Source organism: Marmota flaviventris, chromosome 1 (genome assembly GCF_047511675.1).
Source record: "Marmota flaviventris isolate mMarFla1 chromosome 1, mMarFla1.hap1, whole genome shotgun sequence".
In the NCBI taxonomy this organism is placed as follows: domain Eukaryota; kingdom Metazoa; phylum Chordata; class Mammalia; order Rodentia; family Sciuridae; genus Marmota; species Marmota flaviventris.
Window position 1 is genome coordinate 113,087,893 of NC_092498.1, and position 20,150 is coordinate 113,108,042.

Genomic DNA, 20,150 nt, shown 5'->3' on the forward strand with positions numbered 1-20,150 from the left:
CAAAGAAATTGTCATACCTACTTGGCTAATGGCTCCCAGCACTACTCCACTGGGTACCAGTCATAATCTTCAGAAAATGCTGATCAATTAGGCACAAGAAGGACTGAGCATCTAAAACTGGTATTGCAAGAGAAGCCCAACTCAAAGTGGCTTATGCAAAATAGAAATGAGAAAAGTCTAGATGGTGTCTGATTTCAGGTGCATCTGGATCCAGGTCTCAAGTATGTCATCTCTCTCTTTCATTCCTCCCTGCCCCGCCCCACAACCCCTTTCCCCACCTGCTTCTTGTTATTTTTCTCAGTTCTGCTACCTTTATGTTGGCTTAATTTTTAGATTCCAGGTAGTGGCCTTTGGTGATTCCAGGTTTAATTTATTCTTAATACTGCATGCATCAGAAATAGAGTTTCAATTTAACTTTGACTCCAAATAAAGATCCCAGAACTGGGTATCAGTGGATAAATTTTGATTATGTATCTATTCTTGAGCCAATCACTGTGACTGAGGACTTGGAATATGCCAATTGGCCAGACAAATGTTAAATCATGGGATAGCCCACTTCTAAGATGGTTCCCATTTTTTGTTGTTGTTGTTTTGTGTTTTGTTTTTGGTACCAGGGATTGAACCCAGAGAATTTAACTGCTGACCTATATCTTCAGGCATTTTCATTTTTTATTTTGAGACAGGGTCTCACTAAGTTGCTGAGGCTGGCTTTGAATTTGCAATCCTCTTGTCTCAACCTTTTGAACCACTGGGATTACAGGTGTGCACCACCACATCCACATCCAATGATCTTGCCTTTTGATATTCATACCTTTGTATAGTCCCCTCCATTACTGAACCAAAGCTGGTCTATGTGACCAATAAAAATATGGCTGAAGTAATTGTGTGTGACTTCCACAGCTAGGTCATAAAGGGATTGCTGCTTTTATTTTGATCTCTTGGCTTGTTCCCTTTGAGGGAAGCCAGGGACATTCAAGTAGCTCTGGGAGAAGAGCTGAAATGAAGCCTCTTGCCAACAGCCAGTACCAACATGTCAGCAACATGATTGATTGATCTACCTTGAAAGACATCCTTCAGCTCTGCTCAAGCCTTCAGATAACTGCAGTCACAGCTGACATCTGATTGCATCTTCCTGAAGGACTCTGAGCCAGAACCACCCAAACAAGCTACCCTGGAATTCCAACCCAAAGACACCATGTAAGATAATAAATTATTAAAACCGTTTTAAGCTACTGCATTTGGGGATGATTTGTTGCATAGTACTAGATATCTAACAAAACTCAAATCCCTAAATTCTGGATGTGTTAGTCATCTCTCTGTTACTAAAACAAATACCCGAGACAATCAACTTATTTTTACAAAGGTCTACTTTGGCTCATGCTTTTGGAGACTTCAGTCCATGAGCAATTAGCCCCATTGCTTTGAACCTGTAGTGGCATATCATGATTAGGAACCAAAAGAAGAAGAGGAAGAGACTAGGGTCCTACAGCCCCCCTGTGAGGGCATGCTCCAATTAACTAAAAACTCTTACTTAAGGTTCCACTACCTCCCACTAGTGCCACCATGGGGGACTAACACTTGGACCTTTAGAGACATTCCAGATCCAAATGATAAGACTAGTTAAGGAGCCAACTTTCTCCATGTGGACTGAAGTGGGAGGGATGGTTCCCTAAGGAGAAATCAAGTACTATTGGTGCGAAAATTGGAGAAATTAACACAGGATGGGCCACACAACGGCCAATCTCAAAAGTGCTCCATAAACACACACTTGCTGAAGGACTGAAAAGCAGAGGAAAGCAACAGTAATCCATCTGAGGTGACTCAGAGTGCCTGGGCCAGGAAGGACTCAGGCCCACATATTCTTATACTGATTTTCTGGTTCCAATTACTGACAGTTTTCTTCCTAGTTACTTTAGATTTGGTTGCCTATAAGCACCATGGATGCTCCCCTCCTTTGCCAACCCTAATATTTGCTTTTAAAGTAAGTTACTTGTTGTTGTTTTTCTTTTCATCTGGAGAAAAATTCAGGCCAAGAGATTCTTCAGCCTGAATAATTTGCATGTAAACTTTATGCATGGTTTGAGCCTTCTCCTATTAAATTGGCTTTTTAATTTAATTTCAGTTGGACACGTTAGCTCAGACAATGATGTCTCCTTTGTAAGCTCACATTCCTTATTAATCTCTTCAGGCAAAAGAGAAAGATAAAAAAAAATGTAAGGGTTGGGCTTGGTGGAAGAGGCTTGCCTAGCTCATGCATGGCCTTGGGTTCAATCCCCTGCAAAAAAAAAAAAAAAAAAAAAAACTTTTAAAAATGTAAGGAATAAAACTCCAACAGATAAGGAGTTTCCTCTCTCTCTTTTTTTTCTTTCCTCCTTCTCTGGTTCCCTCCCTTTTTTTTCCCAGCCCTTCCTTCTTTCCTATCAAAAATTTTTGAGCCCTACTGTGTGCTTGGCATTGTCTCTGTATTACCTCATTGAAGCCTCTAAAGATGATGAGGTGAGCATTAATGGCCCCTTTTAAAGATGAAGAAACTAAGCTATGTTTGGCGAAGTTACTGTTTTATGGGATATATTTTGTCTTTTTATAGTCATGTTATTTAGCTCCAAAACTTCAGTGACATGAATATCTTTGTACCGATAGGGAAAAATGGAAATATTACATACATGTTTTTCCAGAAGTCCTATCTATTTTAAGTTTTTCCTGTACCAAAGGCTGCTATAAATGATTTCCTCCCAACTGATCACCAAGACAAAGATTGTGTTTTTTGTGTGTTCAATGCATGTGGTGACAGAAAAACAAAGCCAAAGAGTTCCCGGCACTTTTTTCTGTCCCCTCCATGTCAATAGAAGATCAGATTTCCTGAAAAGAGGAGGAGGAGGAGGAGGAGGAAGAAGAAGAAGAAACAAAAGAGGGAAGAATACATTGTCCTAACACACCTTATGGCGCTTGACCTCGGAGTTCTTCCTGGACTCCAGACCCCCAAATTTGCCTCTTGGAGCTTGGAAAGGCTCTTGGAAAAGCTATGAGGAAGGCTTTGGAACCACAGAGATGCTTATATTCCTATTCTATGCACTTAGTAGCTGTGTGACTCTAATCTAGTCTTTAAAACTCTTTACAGAATGGGGATGATAACTGTTTCTACCTCTTCTAATTCCTATAAAGAGTCAAAGAAATAACATATGTGTAATGCCCAGTCCATTGCCTTGGATGAAGTAAGGGTATGATGGATGTGATCATTACTATCACAGTTGACTTTACCTCCCTGCACCTCTACTTCCTCTGCTGCAGACCTGGGTATGTAATGTCCTCTGTACTTGAAGCATCGGAAGACTCTAAGATGGCCCTTACTGATCCCCATCTCCTAGTATTTATGCCCTTGTATAATCGCCTGTGGGCAAGGCCTGTGACTTGCCTCTAACTAATACAACATGGCAAAGGTGACACTACTTTCATAATTAGGTAAGCATGCAACTTCTGTCTTGCTAGCAGATGCTTCCGACTGTTCTCTCAGATTGAGAGCTTTAATAAGCAATTTACTATACTGGAGAAGGCCATGTGATCAGAAACTAAGAATAGTCTTTAACCAAAATCTAAATTGGACTTCAGACCCTCAGTCCAAAAACCCTCAAGGAACTGAATTTGGCCTGTCTTTGTGTATGTATGTGATGCTGGAGATCAAACCTAGGGCCTCACATATGCTAAGCAGGTACTTGGCCACTAGGAACTATATCCCCAACCTGACCATGTTAACTCAAAGGCAGAGTCTATGTGTGTGTGTGTGTTACTGGGGATTGAACTTCAGGATGCTTTATTACTAAGCTACACCTTGAACTTTTCTTATTTTGTCACTTCATTGAACTTTTTTTACTTTGACACTGAGTCTCGCTCGTTAAGTTGTCCAGGCTGGCTTTGAACTTGTGATCCTCCGGCCTCCACCTCTGGTGGCACTGGGATTACATGCATGTGTATTCTGCTGATCCTTTTTTATTTTTGGTACTAGGTATTGAACCCAGAGGCACTTGTCACTGAGTCACATCCTAAGCATTTTTTATTTTTTCATTTTAAGACAGGACCTCACTAAGTTGCTGAGGCTGGCCTCAAACTTGCTATCCTCCTGCCTTAGCCTCCTGAGTCACTGGGATTACAGCCATGCACCACCACATCTGGCTCAGATCCATATTTAATTGAGTGTCCAGATAAGATTACAGTTCTGGCCTACACCCTGGTTGCAGCTTTATTGGAGACCTGGATGCAGAGGAACCAGTTAAGCCATATTCAGATTCCTGACCCACAGAAAATGTGAGCTAATAAGTATGTGTTGTTCTAAGCTGCAAAGGTTATGGACTTTATTGTGAAGCAATATATAATTATCAACCCCCCCCCCTTTTTATAGCTCATATCCCCTACTTCCTTAGTGATCTCATTTATCACATTGTCTCAAAGCTATTGGTTTTCTTGCATTGTAAGCTCCTTGAGTACAGGCACTGGACTGAGCATTTCTTGGAGTCCTAGGAGAGACAGTGGGGGCTGGCACTAGGAGAGTATTGGGTAATATTTCACACTCCCTAACACTGGGTTTTGTGCTCCATTAGGGGCTTCCATAACATCCTAATGATAATGGAGATGATTGTTTTTGAACCACTACTGTGTGCAAGGCACTGAAATAAAGCCAGGGATGAGTATTTTTAACTAGCTTTTCTTGATAATTCTGATCAATATCTAGGCTTGGGCACCATTAACCCTACATATACCTCAGATATTCTATGGAAAAATTGCATTTGGCTCTTAAGAGGCGTTTCTGATTTAAAACCAAGCCAAACAAACTATTTTGTATTGCATACATACAGTGCACAAATCTTAGTGTACAATTTGATGAATTTTCTAACCCGTCTATGCAACCAACACCAAGATGAAGATAGGGAACATCCCCGCCTTGCTTGTGGGCTGAGTTCACCAGCCTGAGGGGACAACCATAACCCCATCCCCACTCATTAGTTGTATCTGTTCTAGAACTTCCTATATTTATAAAAGCGCAGTCTGTACTTAGGGCATGCCATTTTTCGCTGAACATCATGTTTATGCTTTTGACTTGTTTTAACTTCTCTTCTGCATTAAGTTTGTAAAACGGTGATGGAGGAGATGGAAAGCCCGGGATTTTGAGAAGCCGTTAGGGATACCTTACTTGGATTTTCCAAGAGATGAACTCAAGTAACCCGGCTTCGGCTGACCAAGAGGGGGCAGGGGGCGTGGCTTCCACTAGGCCCCCCTCCTCGAAGAGGCGGAGTTTCAAGTACGAGTGCTAGGCCCGGGGCTTGGCCTCCCCGGGGCAGTTAGCGCCGAGGGCGGGGCCAGGCCAGGGCTTCCTGTCTGCGCCTGCGGAATAGCCGTTTGACCCCGGAAGTGCGGGAGCTCCGAGAGCTGTCACTGTGATCCGCGGCGGCGGCGGCGGCACAACGCCGGTAGTGGAGCCGGCGAGGTGAGTTCCTGGCTGTGCCGTGCCGGATGCGGGGCCTGGGGCTCGGGAGGAACTGCAGCCGCACTTTGGCGGCTTTGGCATCCCCTGTCTTTGGCCTCCACCGCGGGGCCGAGGCTTCAGCCGCCCCAGGGAACGTGAGCCCCACCTGGGATCGTGAGCCGCCCCCTGAGGCTAGTCAGCTAGAGTCAGGAGCCCCGGGTTTGAGACTTGGCTCCAGAATGACCTTGGAGCCGTAGTTTCCACGTCCCGCGTTCGGGACTTTAGTTTCTTTGGAGTTCATTCATTCATACAGTAAATACTTGTTGAGCGCCTCCTAAGTGCCAGGCAAAGAGTAGGCAAACAGGACTTCTGCCCTCAATGGAGCTTGCAGTCTAGTAAGTAGAGACAGCCAATGACAAGTAAATACACAATATAATCAAAGATATAACAGTAACTGGGAGACTGACTACTTTAGATGAGCGATCTAAGAAGGTTTCTGAGAAGAGTAATGTTAAATTGAGACTAGAAGAGTGATGGCAGTGAGAGAAATTGAGGCAACAATATCCCTGTGTATGCCTGAATTCCATATTGGAATTCCCAGCTCCCTTCCTAAAGAAAGCCCTTTCCTAACTTTTTTGGCTTCCGTTGCCCTGCCTACATAAAGGATACAGTGATGGGCACAGACACAGTCATTATCATTGTCTCTTGTCCTTTGGGAAGTAAGTTTAATCTTTGCTTAGTTAATTTATACCCATACTTTAGATGAAAACTTAAATACTCCTTGACATCCTCCTTCCCTCAAGTCCATTTCTCCATATTAAATGCTTTTTGAGCCTTCTTTATATAGTATGCTATTAGTTTTTATTTGTATGGTTCTTGGATTTGTATCCATCATTCCCATAAAGACTAAAGCTCTCTGAAGGGCAGAATCAGGGCTGTTGTTTGTGAACCTTAGTATTCTCTGGGTATTGGTGCCTACTTTATCGTAGATACTGAAAAGTCTCTGAATGGGTAAGATGAATAATACGTTAGTATTTGTTCTCAGGTAGTTCATAGGTCTTTCCTGCCAGCAGGTTATCATCATCTCTTTTGATTATGTCTCTTCCCTACTTAAGTGACTTCTCACTGCTTCACATAAAAGGCAAATTTTTAGCATGACATTCGAGACTCTTTTTAAACTGACTCTGTATTCCCTATCTGACTGTTCTCTCCTCACTTCTGTCATCTTCTCCTTGACCTTGCATTTTCAGCAACACCAGATGCCTCCCTCTTTCTTCAAAGCCATACTTTTTATGGCTCCGAGTTTTTGTTCATTTTTATTCTCTGTTTGGAATGCCCAACTTTTCTTCCTGACCTTCAACATCCAGGTTATAGATTACCTTCTCTGGGACTTTCTTTTTCTTTTGAGCTCCAGTTTTGGTGATTTCCTGTTATAGCTCCATCATTGAATGATAGTCATTTATAAGCCCAGAATACAGGATGCCTTCAGTCAGTGTTTGCTAAATAAATGAAGAAGCCCAAAGTGCTCTGTCTGTGGTTGGGACTTGAATGATAACAACAACTAAACTTGATGGGGTGCTTATTATGTACCAGGGATTGTATTGAACACTTAGCATTAATCATTTCTCACAGCAACCCTAAAAGATCAGCTCCTGTTACTATTCCAATATTATAGATGAGAAAATCAAGGGTTAGAGAAATTAAAAGAACTGTCTTGAAGTTACAACATATGTGAGAACACATGGAGCCAGGCTTGGACCCAGGTTCTAGGAATATAGAGCTGTTTTCAATTACCACCCCAACCTTACCCTAAATTGCTCTTGGCAGATACTGGTTTGTAGGAGTGAATTTCTTTTGAAAGCAGGCGCTGTCTCTTCCTGTCTAGGCCTGGACACTGGGTCCTAGAATTTAAATGGTGGAGAGCTGCCTCCCGTTATGACTCTTTCCCCACCTTCAGCCTCCACCCCTAACACTCCCACTACCCTCTCTGGTAGGTGAGCCTGGAAATAATTAGACTTGTGAATCATTTAGACTTTTGCACTGGTTTGAAACCATTAGAGTTTCCTCTTTTTTCTTTCTTTTTTTGTTTTTGCAGTATTGAGGATTGAACCCAAAGGCTCACACATGCTAGGCAAGTGTTCTTCTATTGAGCTATATCCCCACCCCACCCCCTTTTTTTTGAAACAGGGTATTGCTGAGTTTCCCAAGCAGGTCTTGAACTTCCTACCCTCCTGCTCAGCCTCCTGAGTGGCGGGGATCATAGGTGCGTACCACTGCATCTGGATCCCACTAGTTTTTCTAACTGCCCTTTCAGCATCACTAGAGGTTAGGAAAAAAGGATATATTTTGGCATGCTGGGTACAAGAACCCTAAATGCCAAGGCAAAAGAACTGGCATCAAATTCAACTTGGCCACTTATATATTTGCCTTGTGTAAATCAGGATGCTCTTTGGACATCTGAGCATAGTAATTCTTGTGATCCTTATTTGGGTTGTTACGAGAGGCTAGTAAGTTAGTAACTTGATTAGAAGTAACATACATAGCTAGATACAGTGGCATGTCCTGGTAGTCCCAGCTACTCAGTAGGCTAAGGCAGGAAGATCACTGGAGCCTAGGAGTTTGGGGCCAGCCTGGGAAATACAGAAAGACCTTGTCTCTTAAAACAAACAAAAAAAAACCAGACCAGAACTAAGGTTCCTGTGTACCTACCTGCTTACATCTCCTTCCCTGTTATGCTGTTTTTTCTGCATGCTTCTTCCCTGGCTAGTCTCCACTACTGACACTACTAAAGTTCTCCTGATTTTTTTTTTTTTTTTTTTTTTGCAGTGATGGGGATGGGGGTCAAACCCAGAGCCTTTCTCATGTTAGGCAAGTGCTTTACCACTGAGCGCCACCTATATTCCCTCTCCTGATTCTTTAGCCTTTCCTCTGGAAATGCTTTCCTGTCCCCCACCCCATCCCTAAGTTCCACTAGACACTAGACACTACACAGCATAGTGTATACAGCATAGTATACCAAATGGTTAAGAGCTACCCTGCCTTACCACCTGCTCACTGTGAGACTATGAGTAGGTTTCTTATCTTCTCTGAGCCTCTATTTCTTCACTGATAAAAGGAGGATAATAATAGAGGCCATACAGTTCATAAAGTCTTTGAAGGTCAGAGTGGCTACCAGGCATGGTGGCACTTGCCTATAATCCTAGCAATCCCAGTGACTTGGAAGGCTGAGGAGGAGGATCACAAGCCAGCCTCAGCAACTTAGTGAGACCTGTTTCAAAATTAAAAATAAAAAGGACGGGGGATGTGTCTCAGTTGTAAAATATACCCGGGTTCAATCCCTAGTACCAAACCAAAGTTTATACACACACACACACACACCCCACACACGAGATATATATATATATATATATATATATATATATATATATATATATACACACACACACACACACATACACACACATTTATATGTATAAAGATACATATGTGTTTATATTCATACACATAAAATAGAATTATCCTTGGAGTAGCAAACATTAATATATGTAAAGCATGGTAACATAAGTAAAGAAAAGCCCTTAGAAGAGCACTCATTATCTAAAAAACATATTGTTTGGGCTAGGGATGTGGCTCAAGCGGTAGCACGCTCACCTGGCATGCATGCAGCCCGGGTTCGATCCTCAGCACCACATACAAACAAAGATGTTGTGTCCACCGAAAACTAAAAAAAAAATAAATAAAATTTCTCTCTCTTTAAAAACAAACAAACAAACAAATAAAAAACATTGCTATTCTTTTTTTAAAAAATGTTTATTTTTTAGTTGTAGTTGGACACAATACCTTTATTTTTTACTCTTTTATATGTGGTGCTAAGAATTGAACCCGGGCCTCGCATGTGTGAGGCAAGCGCTCTACCTCTGAGCCACAACCCCAGCCCCCATATTGCTATTCTTATTAGTCTGTCTTTGTTATTACCAGCGCACGGCCTAACATCTGAGATATAGGACATCTGGTAAAATATGGCAGATCACACCCCTCAGTTTGTCTGAGGGCTCAAGCAGTGATGATTTCCTCCTCTCAACCTTGACTGATCTTTGTGTCTTTTTTTTTGATACTGGGGATTCAGCTACATCCCCAACCTTTTTAATTTTGTGACAGGGTCTCACTTAATTACTTACAGTCTCGCTAAATTGCTGAGGCTGGCCTTAAACTGGTGAGCCTTCTGACTCAGCGTTCTGAGCTGCTGGGATTATAGGTGTGCACCACCATGCCAGGCTCTTTGTGTCACTTGAGGCCCCAGGCTGGCCTTTTAATGCACATGTCTTTTGAGGGACCTTAGTCACTGCTATTCCATGATTTAGCCAACAAGTATGTCCCTCTTATGGGTCAGGCTAAGCTTATAGTAAAAAGAACATTGGATGGGAAGACAAGAGTCCTGGGATCTGACACTCCATGGATTCTTGTTTTGTTTTGTGCTGAGGGTTGCACCCAGGACCTTATATATGCTAAGCACATGTCCTACCACTGAGCTACACTCTCAGCTCCAGGTCCCTGGCTTTGAGGCCCCTTTAGGCCTCTGTGAAGAGAAACTTGTGATGACAGGTTTCTCTGAATTTTTTCTCCCTCCTTTATCCTTCTGTTCATCATGACTTTCCCTGAAGCCTAGAGAGGTAAAATCTTAACACCCTGTACAAGCAAGAAAAGGCTCATGGTTCTTAAAAGAACTAAGATCTTAACTCTTAAAAGACTTATGATCCAGTGAGAGTTATACGAAGAGTGTCCTCATAGTTAATCATTCATCAAACATTTGATGAGGTTACATCTGTTCCAGGCCTGTTCTGGCACAGGAAAGGTATCAAGAGAAGAGCTCCAGGCAGTGTCTTCACAGAGGTCATAGGCTACTGAGCAGAGCTGGAGCTATTAATACAGATAATCTAGGGGACTGGTGGTAGGTGGGTGGTAGTAGTGCTTGCCTAACATGCACAAGGTCCTGAGTTCAGTCCCCAGAAAGAAGGAAGGATGGTAATCTAGGTATTTTTAGCCAGTACTTCTCAAAGGGGGCAGGAGTCACCTGGGAAGTATTTGCCTTCACAGTTGGGAACTACTGCTTTAGACAGGGAAAAGGTCACTTTGTCTGGATCAGGAGGCCCTCATAGGAGCAACATAGAAGGCCAGGGGTGGATGCTTTTTGACTGGCTGTAGGATCAGCCCTGGAACAGGCCTTGTTCCCAGGAGTTTGTGTGTCTGCTCTCTTCTTCCCATCCATATTCCTTTCAGGAGGGTCACGCAGCACAATGCCAGCTTTGCCCCTGGACCAACTCCAGATCACTCACAAGGACCCGAAGACAGGAAAACCAAGGACTTCACCAGCGCTGGTGAGCCGGTGCCTTGAGGCCGTTCAGCCTGATACTATCAATCTTGCAATTTCAGAAGCAAAAAGTAAATTCCTTTCTTATCTGTTGCAAGAATGACCCGAGGGCCATGGTCAGTAATTCAGTAGCTAAGAAACTACTAGGCCCTTTCAGGCCCAGTGTAGAAGTTTCCTTCCGAGCAGCAGCCTGAATTTGAGTAGTAGTTTCCATGTCATCACCCCAATTCCTCCCTCCCACCCAAAGCATTTAATTTCCAATCAGTCCAATGGCAATTCTGACTCAGCCCAAGCTGGGCTAGAAATGGATCTGGCTCCAAGCCAGGTTTGGGGATTTGATCCTGTGGGAGTGGTTGGGTGTCAGGCTGGCCACATTTTGGTGGGAATGCTGATTTCAGCGGTTGGTCTGTCTTTTATCTTACCTGGGATAAGAAGCACCACGTACAGAGACTCCAGAAGGGCTTGTGAGACTGAAAACTAAGGAGGCTGTGAACCTGTTGATTCCCAGCTGCAGAGAGAGATTAAAACTGCAGAGAGATGCCAGGCTACTGAAGAAGGAGATAGTCACAGGGACTGGAGTTCCTGTACTCACTTGTTGATTTCCCAAGCATATGAGCTTGCTTAAATAAGGTGGGAGGAAGTATTTTCCAGGGACTTGAGTAAAGTTGTGGGAAACACAACTTAAGTGTTTTATTTCCTGCTGTCTGGATAGCTTCTTATTACTTCCTAAACAGTCTCTGATAGTAGTAGTTAACATTCATTGCATACTGCTCTGGGCCAAACCAATCCAAACACTTCACCTGGATTATCTCATTTAAGCCACATCACAGCCCTGTGAGTGGATATTTTGATAGTCCCCATTTTACAGATGAGGAAATTGAGAGTTCAGGATCACAAAACTAGAAAATTAGAAGAACCAGGATGGGAACCCAGCTTGGCTGGTCCCAGAACCCCATGCCCTTAATCTCTCTGTTATATGGTCTCTTGTTTCTTTTCCATGACCTTGTTATATAGGGAGTATATTTATCAGAAAAATCTAGAACTGTGCTGTTCAGAATGGTAGCCACTCAAGAGGAAGTTATCACCACCTGTAGTTATTGAACACTTGTAATGTTGCTATTGTTACAAATGTGGACTGAAGAACTGGAATTTTGGGGTGTGTGTGGGGGTGGGTACCAGGGATTAAACTCAGGAGCACTCAACCGCTGAGCCACATCCCCAGCCCTGTTTGTATTTTATTTAGAGACAGTGTCACTGAGTTGCTTAGCTCTTCATTTTTTGCTTTGAATTGGCTTTGAACTCGCGATCCTCCTGTCTCAGCCTCCGAGCTGCTGAGATTACAGGAGTGCACCATTGCACCCGGCAAGAACTGGATTTTTAATTAATAAGTTTAAATGGATATTTATTAAATTAAATTAATTTATTAATTTAATAAATTTAAGTGGCCTACTGCATAGGCCAGCCAGATATGAAGATTATGCAGTTCCAATGTCACAGAAAGTTCTGTTGGACTGTGTTGGTGGAGACTGGCTCCTTGGGTGGTTGGGTCTGATTTACTACCTCCATTCTTCCTATGTACTTAATGAATACTTAGGCTGTTAGCTGAGGGATCCAGAGAGCAGGGGCCTGTTCCCTTTGCTCTACTCTTGGCTTCTCAGTGCTAGGTGCATATTAGGCTCTCAGAAAATAGTCAGTAAATGAAAGCCAGACCTAATGCCAGGTGCTGGAGCTACAAAGAGAAAGGATATAGTCCCTGCCCTTGTGGGGTGTATGGCCTAGGAGAGAAACAGACCAGTAGCTTTTTGACAGGGTGATCAGAGTTGTGATAGAAGGAAGGCCAGGCTGTGACATGAGTCAAAACCTACGGCTGTTTCTCTAGATCAGTGGGGTGGTGGTGGTGACAGAAGGTCTTAGGGTAACAGGAGGGCACATGCAGCCAGAGAAGACTTCCTGGAGGAAGGAATTTAGCACTGGTCATTGAAGGACAAATAAGCACTAGCTGGGCAGAGCAGTGGCAGAAGGGAGGACCTGGCTGGAGGACTCAAGTCTGCAATGCCAGAGTGTTGAGAGACCCTGACTCTTACACCAACCACTAGTCACTGTAAGTGGCAGCAGTACAGCAGAGCGAATGAGCACAGGCTTTGCATTAATCTCACACATATTTGGTATATTACTTAACCTCTCTAAGCCAGGATCCAAAAAGAGTAATAATAGGCCAAACTTTGTGGGGTGGCTATGAGGACTAATTGAAACATCTGTGAATTAGCACTGTACATGGAACCTGGCACACACAATAAATTGCAGTTATGGTGGTGATGACAATGGCAACATTGAATGGGGAGAAGAGGGATGAATAGAGAAGGACAGCTGCCTGGTTGAGGAAGGATCTCTTTGGTCATACTGAAGAATGTTATTCTACAGGCACAGGAAGCTACTAAAGAATTGTCTTGAGATATGTTCCTGCCCTATTTTGTCTCTTAAGTCTCAAGTTGGGAACAGAAGACCCCAAGCAGGATGGTAGGTAGAACTAGCATTTATTGAGTAGCTACCATTCGAATAGCAAATACTTGAAGACCCACAAGACATAGTCTGGGGCCAGAATGGGTGACTGGGCTCCTGAAGACAAGTCTCATACAATAAGAACATTTGGAAAACAGTGCAAAAGAGTTCCTTACAAGATACATGAAAGTCTGATGGGCAGCAGATTTTCTTATAGCTTCACAGAGCAGATAGGACCTAAGCCAGGCTCACTGAAAGGTGGGATGGACTTGGGTAGGAGAGGGCGCAACTGCTGCTCCCCTCTCTGAAATCTTCCTTCATTACCTACAAGGAAAAAAAAGAAGTCCCTGCTCTTGAGCTTGGTATTCAAGGACCTTCAAAAACTTTGGCAAGATCTGGTCATTTGTAACCTCCATTTATTCCTTTGCCCAACAAGAAAATGTATATAGAAAGTCCACTCATTAGCAGACACTGTTCTAGGAACTGGGGATGCTAAGGTGGGAAAAGCTCTTGACTGCCCCCAAGACCTATAGCTAGTGGGGGTCACAGTTGAGAAGTTAGGCACTCCTTTTTATGTAATTTTATTGACGTATCATTGAAGGACAGTAAACTTTACATATTTAAATTATACAACTTGATTGAATTTGACATGGTATATACCCACAAAACCATCACCACAATCAAGGCAATGAACATTTCTACCTTCCCCAAAAGTCTCCTTTTGGGCTGGGGTGGTGGCTCAGTGGTAGAGTGCTTGCCTCACACGGATGAAGCACTGGGTTCAATCCTCAGCACTGCATATAAATACATAAATAAAATAAAGGTCCTGGGGCTGGGGTTGTGGCTCAGCGGTAGAGCACTCACTTCACACGTGTGGGTCCCTGGGTTCCATCCTCAGCACCACATAAAAGTAAATAAAGTTATTGTGTCCAACTACAATTAAAATATTTGAAAAATAAAATAAAGGTTCACTAACAACTAAAAACAAAAGTCTCCTTGTGCCCTTCTCTAGTCTGTGTCTTCTTCTCTCCCTGTCCCCAACAAATGCTATTCTGAAAGCACTCGTGATGCTGTTCAACAAGTGTCACAGGTAAGCACAGAGTGCAGGTGTGGGGAATTGTAGGGAGCTCAGGTGAACTGTTCCAACCAGGGTGTGTGTCAGAGAGGCTTCCTGGAGAAGGTGAACTGGGGTCAGAAGGACAAGCAGTTAAACTTGGGTAGCACATGGGTTCCATAGATTGTTTAGTACATCTACAGCATAAGCTTTGTTTCAAATTCTGCCTCAATTGCCTCCTTAATCCAATGACCTTGGGAAAGTTCCTGAACCTTACTGGGTCTTTGTTTCCTCCTCTGTAAAATGGGGTGAATACCATCTCCCTTTTGACTGGTTGTAGATTAAAAAAAAAGAAGAATAAGAAGTGGGCTATGGGACATGCCTACTCAGCAACCAGCACAGGATAGGTCCTCAGTATGGTGGCTTTCATTATTATGGTTCCAGCATTCTCCAAATTCATATCCCAACACCCAGTGCAATCTCTGCACTTTAAAAAAAAAATTTTATTTATTTTTATGTGGTGCTGAGGATTGAACCCACAGCCTCGCATGTGCCAGGCAAGCACTCTCCCACTGAACCACAACCCCAGCCCAATCTCTGCACTTTTTGTTTTAGGAGAGAATTTCTTAATATTTATTTTTTTAGTTTTCGGTGGACACAACATCTTTATTTTATTTTTATGTGGTACTGAGGATCGAACCCAGCGACCCGTGCTTGCCAGGTGAGCGCGCTACTGCTTGAGCCACATCCCCAGCCCCCCAATCTCTGCACTTTTTATGGCCCATTTTTCCAAAATTTTTTTTAGTTGTAGTTGGACATCATACCTTTTTTTTAGAATTTTTTTTAGTTGTTGATAGACCTTTATTTTATTTGTTTATATACTGTGCTGGGAATCGAACCCAGTGCCTCATATATGCAAGGCAAGTGCGCTACTGCCAAGCCACAGCTCCAGCCTGACACAGTACCTTTTTATTTTTTTTAATTTGTTTTTATGTTGTGCTGAGGATTGAACCCAGCACCTCACGCATGCAAGATAAGCGCTCTACCACTGAGCTACAACCCCAGCCCTTATGACTCATTTTTATGCCTCCATAAAAAAATGTAATTTCTTCCACCTAAAAGTCCTTTACCTCCTCTCATCTAAGGCTCAGCTCATATGTTACCTGCCTAGGAAGCCATCCCTTGTCCTCTAGGCACCATTAATTCCCTTCTTTGTTCCCTGTGTTCTCTGTCAGGTTTGAGCGGTCGCTTCCTCTGTTCAGTGCTCCCTTGGTAGCTTAGATATGCTTCTTTCCCAGTGTGGGCCCTATGAGCACCTGGATTCTTTTATTCACATGCGCCCTCACCTGGTCCAGTGGGAGCCCAGTAAATGTTAGTAGGATTGCAGGGAAGGTAGAATCGCAAGGGTGTGTGTGTGTGTGTTAGGGAAATGAGTAGCCTGGCCTGAGAGGTAAAGTGTCAATGAATATAGGAGGAGGGAAGCTTGGAAGCCAAGGAAACAAATTTAGGCTCCAGATAGTTGTTTTGAATGTGTTACCATTAATAGACTTCCCTTTTCAACAGATTTGTAGTTGGGACCCCAAAGACTTTCCCAAAGATTTCAGAGGAGTCTGATCCATTAGTCTCAATTGTTCCATACCCTCTGGACCAATAGCCACAGAGTGGGGGGACTGTTATTGATAACAGCTGAGGTGTTGCCTGGCCTGCCTTCTATTACCATTTCCCCTGGAGAAAGTCACCCTTATGTAGATGGGGTGAAAACTGAGCCTATCTTCTTTTCTTTATGATGAACAAAGTGAGGTTTGTTCATGGCATGGTAAGGCCTGAAGGAGAGAACTTGTGACTCTAAGCTGAGACCTGCAGCTACTTGATTAGAATCTTTGCTTCAAAAAAAAAAAAAATAGTGAGATTTGTTTTTTCTGGTTATTAAAAAAAAAAAAGTGCTATGTACAGTATAATGTTATTTGTTTCAGAAAGAAGAAACAGACCCAAACAGCATATGGCTGTATTTAAAAAATATATATTTATTTTTTAGTTGTAGTTGGATACAGTACCTTTATTTATCTATTTTTATGTGGTGCTGAGGATCCACGTGCTAGGAGAGCACTCTACCTCTGAGCCACAACCCCAGTCCTCATATGACTATATTTTAATGTAAACACCTAGAAAAGATCTGCCAAGACACCCAGTGAATGGTGTGACTCACCTTCTCTATAGCATTGTTTTGCTCCTTTTTTTTTTTTTCTTTTTCAGTGCTGGGTTCATGCACACACTTTACCGCTGAGTTATACCCCAGGGCATGTTGTAATTTTTTGAAAGAAAAGACACTCTTGTTTCACTTGTATAATTAAAAATTAATTTATAAAATAATACAAGTTCATTGTTTAAAAATTGGAAAATATATTCAAGTCACAATCCCCTCTTTTCCAGCCTGGAGAGAGGCAAAGTGTCAATGTGGGTTACCGTATTAGCTTTGGGATTTCATTGCCCTAACTTTGTTTTTTAAACTCTGTACCAGTGTACAAACATGTGTACTTAAAATAACCCCCAAACTGATTATATTGAAGAGTTTTGTGTCCTGCTTTCTTTTCCCCTAACCTTTCCCCAGGCCCCATGGCATTAAATACTCTCCCAAAACATGGTTTTTAACAACCGTCTCGTGTTCCCTGGATACAACCATGCCCCCTTTGTTAGATACACTTGGTTCTTTATGCTTAAAAGCTCCTTGGAGGGTCACTGGTTGGAACAGCCAAGTGTTGTCATTGCTGTGGGTTGGCAAATGGGCCCTCGCTGACTAACCTCTGCCACGTTAACACGTGGTTTTTGGATCCGTAGCACCCCGAGCAGAAGGCAGACCGGTATTTTGTGTTATACAAACCGCCCCCTAAAGACAACATTCCTGCCCTAGTGGAGGAGTACCTGGAACGCGCCACCTTCGTAGCCAATGACCTCGACTGGCTCCTGGCCTTGCCTCACGATAAATTCTGGTGCCAGGTAACATTCTATCAAAATTAATGCTAAGACAAAGCCCATGACATGTCGTTGGTTGGTTGCTGTGGTTTTTCTTCCCCCAGGAGGTGCTTTTTTGTCTACTTCTTACACTGGATTCTTAACAGCAAATTGTGGTTTGGAGTGCTCGTCTCGTATCACAATCTTAGTGATGTTTACACACCTTCCAGAGTGTCATTTTTAGAAACTTGTGTTTATCCCTCAGCTCATTCGTACCTCCTTGGTCCCCTGGGGTTGGAGTGTTTGCAGTAGGCAAGAGCTGATGGGCCATGAGCCCCAGCTCAGTCCACCTGTGAGCCCTTCAGCCTCAGGGATAAATCCTTTCTCTCCCCTGTCCCCTGATTTAGGTTATCTTTGATGAGACCCTGCAAAAGTGCCTGGACTCCTACCTGCGTTATGTCCCCAGAAAGTTTGATGAGTGGGTGGCCCCCACCCCTGAGGTTGCTGATATGCAGAAGCACCTACATCGAAGCGTTTTCCTCACCTTCCTTCGCATGTCCACTCACAAGGAATCCAAAGTAAGCCTCTGATCCCATGACAGGTCACCGTCCAACACCCGACACCTCTGTGTGGACTCTCTGCCCCTGAGAAGCAACGCTCTTAGAAGCATCAAGTTTCCTCTTTGTCTTCCCTCTGCCTTTATTCTATGCCACCTCTATTTTCCTCTCAATTCACCAGGCCATCTGCATTACACCAAGTGTTTTCATCAGTAGGACCCGAGGGCCCTTAGCCAGGTGACGTGTGCCTGCCTTTACTTGTGCGTCAGAGGGTAAAGTCATTAATTCTGACTTTTTAAAGGAACTTGTATGCCCTTTCAAAAGATCATTGCTGAAAAAAAAAAAAGTCATTACTGGGTTGGGAACATGGTTCAATAGGAGAGCACTTGTCCAGCATGCACAAGGACCTGGGTTCCATCCTCAGCACTATGAAAAAAAAAAAAGATCTTTCTTTGTTTTAAGAACTTTGTAGTATGGAAATTTTCAAATATATACATATATTTATATAAAATTTTCACATACAATGAATTCCATGTACTCCTCTCCTAGCTTTAACAATTTCTAACATTTTGTCCATCTTGTATTTTTTTTAACACCTTTATTTCACTTGTTTATTTTTGTATGTGATGCTGAGGATCGAACCCAGGGTCTCGCATGTGCAAGGCGAGCGCTCTACCGCTGAGCCACAACCCCAGCCCCCATCTTGTATTTTTTAAAATATTTATTTTTTAGTTGTAGGTGGACACACAATATCTTTATTTCATTTTTATGTGGTGCCGAGGATCAAACCCAGTACCTCACTTGTGCTAGGCGAGTGCTCTACCACTGAGCCACAACCTCCCCCCCTCCATCTTGTATTTTATCTCTCCAGAGTTTTCTTTTTTTTTTCCCCTGGAATATTTTTATGAAATCTAAGATATCATGCTGGTTTACTAGTAAGTGTTCAGAACAAATCCTCCATGTCTGTTTCAGAGTATGTTGTGACTTCTTTCCCCTGACTTAGGTTATCCCCCAAACTGGGGATTGAACCCAGGGCTTCTCTACCACTGAGCTATATTCCCAGCCCTTTTTGCTTTTATTTTGAAGCAGGGTTTCACTAATTTGCTGAGGCTAGCCTTGAACTTATGATCTTCCTGTCTTAGCCTCCCCATTTACTGGGATTACAGGTGTGCTCTACCACGTGCAGCTGTGTTTGCTTCTTTTTATGTTAAAATGGAGGATGACTTGTGCTGGGTCTGCTCAGACATGGATGTCCATCCACCATGTGGGCAGATCATCATTGATTGGCCAGTCCCCAGCTGAAGGGCCTGAGGTTTTTTCTCATGAGTTTGCTGTAACTGTACAATGTGTTAACATATAGTCTCCATTCTTTCTCTCTTTTATCCTTTCCCTTAGGATCACTTCTTTTCCCCCTCTGTGTTTGGAGAAATCCTCTATAACAACTTCCTCTTTGATATCCCAAAGATCCTGGACCTCTGTGTGCTCTTTGGAAAAGGCAACTCACTGTTGCTCCAGAAGATGATAGGTGAGTAGGATGCAGGGCCTGGGGGGATGCCAAGAGAAGGCCCCATGAGTCAAATCAGAGGTCACAAAGGTTGGTGCTTAGGTAGGACAAGGGATTTGAGACAGTAGGAATAGGTAGTACTGGAAAATACTTGACAGATATATTTGAGTGATAACTCTGAAAGAAGTGGCTAGGTGGTAGTGGTTAGATAGTAGAGACCAAAAAAAAAAAAAAAGTGTGTGCCAGACAGTTCCTCAGGGATCTGGGAGTCTTAGAGAAAGGCCAGGTGTCAAACAATCACAGGAATGGGGAAGTTTACTTTGGCAGTGAGAGTCAGAATAGCAGTGATAGCTAACCTTCATTTGCACATGGCCGGGCCGCTTGCATGCTGAGCACACCAGCAGCCTTCAGACCAGTGCTGTCATCTTCCCTGCTTACAGAAGAAACTGAAGTTAGACTGTAAGGAATTGCCTGAGAGCACAGAACTAATTAGTAGCCATGCTGGGACATGTGGCCATGGAGACCTGCCCCTCAAGTTCTTGTTCTTTCTGTTGCTTGCTTCAGGGATGATGGATGGGGCTACCTCAAAAATGGCACAATTTGCAATATTGCTGAGAGAAGATGGGGACAGAGTTCCCATCTTTTGGTTTGAAAAAGGAACAAATGTTAGCAGTTGGATTCTGTCAGGTGGCAGTGGGCAGAAGGTTCAATCAGAAATGGAAGCGTTGGTGGGATGACAGAGGGAGTGTCCCAGTGGATTCCTC

The 20,150-nt window shown here is 43.1% G+C and overlaps 1 protein-coding gene across 3 annotated transcripts in view; it reads left to right on the forward strand.

Moving 5' to 3' along the window:
* Positions 1–5,376: 5,376 nt before the first annotated feature.
* The window catches only part of Ascc2 (activating signal cointegrator 1 complex subunit 2), a 42,911-nt gene continuing 28,137 nt past the window's right edge, over positions 5,377–20,150 (forward strand). Inside the window, exons 1-5 of one of the 3 annotated variants that reach the window (XM_027956028.2) lie at positions 5,377–5,476; positions 10,733–10,830; positions 17,212–17,370; positions 17,733–17,903; positions 19,278–19,407. In XM_027956028.2, the coding sequence (XP_027811829.1) occupies positions 10,750–10,830; positions 17,212–17,370; positions 17,733–17,903; positions 19,278–19,407 (541 nt within the window). In that variant the 5' untranslated portion in view covers positions 5,377–5,476; positions 10,733–10,749. Of the gene's footprint in view, positions 5,477–10,732; positions 10,831–14,393; positions 14,413–17,211; positions 17,371–17,732; positions 17,904–19,277; positions 19,408–20,150 lie in introns of those variants that run through there. The other 2 variants (XM_034635341.2, XM_071614855.1) reach the window with 2 other exon arrangements.